This window comes from Octodon degus, unplaced genomic scaffold, assembly GCF_000260255.1.
Source record: "Octodon degus isolate 3935 unplaced genomic scaffold, OctDeg1.0 scaffold00020, whole genome shotgun sequence".
Classification (NCBI taxonomy): Eukaryota; Metazoa; Chordata; class Mammalia; order Rodentia; family Octodontidae; genus Octodon; species Octodon degus.
In genome coordinates, this window is record NW_004524596.1 from 8154832 (window position 1) to 8159357 (window position 4526).

Sequence of the window (4526 nt, forward strand, 5' to 3'; positions counted from 1 at the left end):
GTCTGGGGGCTCCCGGAACTCGGCAGAAAATCCTACTCAGCAGGCGGGGTGGGGGAGGCACTGCGGAGTGGTGGGGGGCGGCCCAAGGGGCTGGGAGAGGGTCCGGCCCACGCTGCGCCTGGGCTGGGACTGGTCCCGCCGGCGCAGGGTAGCAGGTAGTTCTCCACACACTCACCGGACCTGGGCTAGGACTGGGTCTGGGGGCTCCCGCAACTCGGCAGAAAATCCTACTCTGCGGGCGGGGTGGGGGAGGCACTGCGGAGTGGTGGGGGCTGGCCCAAGGGGCTGGGAGAGGGTCCGGCCCACGCTGCGCCTGGGCTGGGACTGGTCCCGCCGGCGCAGGTTAGCAGGAAGCTCTCCGCACACTCACCGGACCTGGGCTAGGACTCATTATCTATTTTTTTAAAAACGATGTTTTTCCAAAATATCTTCTTAGAAAATGAATTGCCTGAATTATTAAGACACTTTTATTTCACATTGTTCAGAAAGTACACCTCCTGAAAAAAAAAAATCTATTCAGCAACATGTGACACTAATCCACTAATAGACCCTGGATAAGAAAGGAAGAGAAAAACAAAGGAAATGCTATTTATTTTATAAGTTTCCTTTATATACCACTGAAACCCAGTGAAAAATGATTTAATCATTCTTTTGATTCCCTAGATTTTATTTATTTTTATTTGTTTTTTGAGACAAGGTCTTGCTATGTGGTTTAGGTTGGGCTTGAACTCACTATCCAGCCCAGGCTGGCCTTGAAGGATCCTGCCCTATCCTCCCAAGTGCTGAATTATAGGCATGCACTACCCTGCCTGGCTGATTCACCAGCTTTTAATGCAAACAGAATAAATACTGACGCTACCTGAATACATGAGAGCAAAATCAATTACCTTTACATTAGCACTGCTTATGCATCAGCTGCAGCCTCGTGGCCTCGTATGGGTCTCAAGGCCTTTCCCTTTCTACAACGCCTGAGTTTGAAATGTGGAACTAACTATATTGTACTACCTTCAAAATCAGCAAATAATCACATTGCACATAACTTTCAACTTTATAAAGCAAATTAACAATGATAAAACATGGAGTTTAAGACAATGCTACTATTTGAATGTATTTCTTATTCCCCATAAAAATGTAACCCAAATCTTACCATGATAAATATCTTGTAAAGAACCACCTCCACAAAATTCCATGCAAATCCAAAGTTTATCTCGCCTATAAAGAGAAAATATGTACATATCATATCTTCACAATTAAAATTGTTTGAGGTACTATGTCTCTGAAGGTTGTGTGCTCTAACCTTGAAAAACCACATAAATGTAAGGTGTTATCTTAAAAAGAAGCTAATTAATCTCAATGAGTAAATTGTAATATAATATGTTAGTATATTTCAACCTAAGATTTTAATACTTAAAATACAGCATTTTAAGATTGACAGCTAACATCAGACACATACAAAAAATGAAGACTTCTCTTTAGGTAAAACCTGTTTCTTCCCACAGTTTATCCAGCTACCCAGATTCATCACAAAAAATGGCAACATATTTCAAAGTGTATCACTTTGACAGCATTCTCATCAACAGACAAAATATAAATGAGATGCTCATATCTAGATTCAACAGTGATTTTCCCAGAATAATTATTAAAACTGATCATTTATTTTCAGATAGTTTCTCTTATATCCATTCTAGTATATTGCAATCAAAATCATAGGATGAATACTTAGTGCAAAGATTTCTATAGCTTATTTCTCTGTTCATTCCTTTGTGCATTCATTATTTTATCAAAATTCATCAAGAAATATATCATCCTCAGGCCTGAACTCACTAAGCTCTGTCTAATGCAAAAGGAAGCTTCTGCCTTACTAACATATCTCTTTTACCACTGTCTTCACAGTACCTGTAAGAAAATTCAGCAAATGGGTACTTATTCCATATGTGAATGGACACACGAATGTTTAAGGAATAAACAAATCAATTATAAGAGGGATCAGCAAAATATGGCTAGTGGGCCAAATCTGGCCTGCTACCTGATTTCACACAGCCCTGGAACAATGAATTATTTTTACATTTTACAAATCTGCACGTCATCCTCGTGCAGGGGCCAAGCTAATCGTCTCTGTATCGTTCCAATTTTAGTATATGTGCTGCCGAAGCGAGCACTATTTTTACATTTTAAACAATTATCAGAAGAATACTTCTAGACATGTGACAATTATAAGAAATTGAAATTTTAATGTTCATAAAGTTTTACTAGACTATAGTCACACACATTTATTTATGAATTCTCTAAACTATTTTTGCACCAAAACAGCAGAGATAAGTAGCTGTAACAGAAACAGCATAGCCCACAAAGCCTAAAGTATTTACTATATAGCTCTTTCTAGAAAACATGCCAAACTTTGGATTAAATTCTAAATTGACTCATACATAATTCCGGCATGTATAAGATGCTATGAGAAACAAAAGATGAAAACACTTAGGAAAATCAAGGAAAGGTCTTTCCAAAGAGATAACATTTGAATTTGGTCTTGAAGATAGAGAAGGGATTCTCGAGGGAGAGACAGGACCTATGAATGGAAGCTTGAAAGAAGATGGACATTTGAGAGACTAGATAATTTAACATGAGTTAAACAAAGACTTTGTGGAGAGACAAAGATCAGAGATGAAGCTAGACAAAGGTCACACCAGGAAAAGATGCATGACTTGCCGACTCCTCATCTAGATGATTACCCAGTTGTCAATGTCTCTGAAAATGTGGTGCCCACAATCAAGCTGCATACACAGTGCACTAAAGATAGAGTTGCTGGTATCAAGAGTGGGTCACATGCAGTGATGGTGGTTGGATCAGGTGACCTGACTTTTGACTGGTGCAGCAGACCATGAAGCATACAGCAGGGAACACAAGCTGCCAAAGTGCTACAGTCAGCTAACCTGAACATACAGAGTAGAGGCACCACAGTGCTGGAAGAGAAGGCTGAAGAGAGTGGTCACCCGCAAACATGAGACCACTTAAGCTCTACAGTTCAGAGGCAGATCATATACAAATGGCACTGAGGCATAGCAGATGATGTTAACATTTCTGTTATAATTTCTAATATGCTAAATATCAACAGATGCAATCCACAAAACTATGAGCCTAGTGGTCTAGTTTTAAAAATTCTCAGAATGGACATCTGGAGCTGGCAGATATTTAATTTTATCTAAAAGGAGCAAAGTACTTACGAACTAGTGATTGCTACACTAAGTAATTAAATCTCTCAGGGACTCTTAACATGAATCTTTATTCAAACATCATATTTCTATCAACTTAACTGAAGGCTATCGTTAATTTCTTAGAAACTACACTGAATTACTAATTTATAGTTTGTAGTTAACTAAAAATATTTTTTGTATGTGCAGCAATCAAATTAGTTTTCTCTCTAGCTTCATACCTGTATATATGGTTCACTAAAACTAGCTGAAGGGCCTGTCCTTACCTATTAATTCTCATCCTTAAAAAAAATTAACTTTGACTTACGCCTCTTACTTCTTCCATGCACCTTAGCAGGCTACCAGTGTATCTTTCAACATGCTTCAGCGCAGGGTGGCACATGCTGGCATTAGGCTTGCCTCCTAGGGGCAGTGAGCTAACAGCTTTAGGTGTGCTAACTGGTCATCCCCTCACACATGCTCCAGAAGCAGCTCGTAAGCATCTGAAAGAGCCTAATCGGAACATACACACAGCAATCACAGGGGCTGGTTTACAAACTATTTTAATTTTTACTATTAAATTTACTAACTAGTGTAACCTCAGAAATATTCTTTGGGGCCTGGGAGATAGCTCAGTAGAGTAAGAACTTCCCTGGCAAGTGCAAGGGCCTGAGTTCAATCCCCAGTTCTGCAAAAAAAGAAAGAAAGAAAAGAAATATTCTTTACTGGTGACATGAATTATGTTCAATTATGTAGATTACGTCCACTCTGGTGAATCCAGTAGCCAATATTCTCTGGAATAACTCAGGCTCCAATTTTGTATCTGGAGTACAGGATTCCATTTCTGGTGTCTCTAGCTGAATTCTTTCTCTAGAACAGTGGTTCGCAAACTGTTGGTCTTCCTGCCTCAGCTTCTTGAGTGCTGGGATACAAGTACACACCACCATACTTGTTGGCTGCTGCTATTCAATAACTCTTAAGAAAGTGAAATAAAAGGGGCAATAATACCAAAATATTTAAGAACTATTCATTGCCCTAAAATATTTTCACAACTGCCAAAGTTAAGTCTTCCACATAAAATACATGCTCCATGTACTTAAGAAACAGGCAGCTGAGACTACACATATCCTACAGTAACTCCCAAAATGAATGACTGTTTCAAAATCAGTTTAGGATTAAATGACATTGTAAATTTGAAGCTCTGGGAATATAGCACAATTAATGTCAAACTGCTTCCCACTGCTTCTGTTATAAGTTATCTTGAACTTGACAAAGTTTATTTTAAATAAATAAAATCATGTTTTTCTTTTATTCAAAAAAATCTGTTTTTTAATTTTT

General features: G+C 38.7%; 1 protein-coding gene and 1 non-coding gene across 3 annotated transcripts in view; both read right to left on the bottom strand.

The window, feature by feature from the left end:
• The window catches only part of Map4k3 (mitogen-activated protein kinase kinase kinase kinase 3), a 202518-nt gene that overhangs the window by 89832 nt on the left and 108160 nt on the right, over nt 1-4526 (bottom strand). For both annotated transcript variants that reach the window (XM_004627636.2, XM_004627635.3), the window contains exon 4: nt 1148-1212. In XM_004627636.2, coding sequence (XP_004627693.1) covers nt 1148-1212 — 65 coding nt within the window. The remainder of the gene's footprint in view (nt 1-1147; nt 1213-4526) is intronic.
• On the bottom strand, nt 2053-2159 carry LOC111815744. The gene has a single exon (XR_002820390.1). It is a non-coding gene; the product is annotated as a U6 spliceosomal RNA (small nuclear RNA).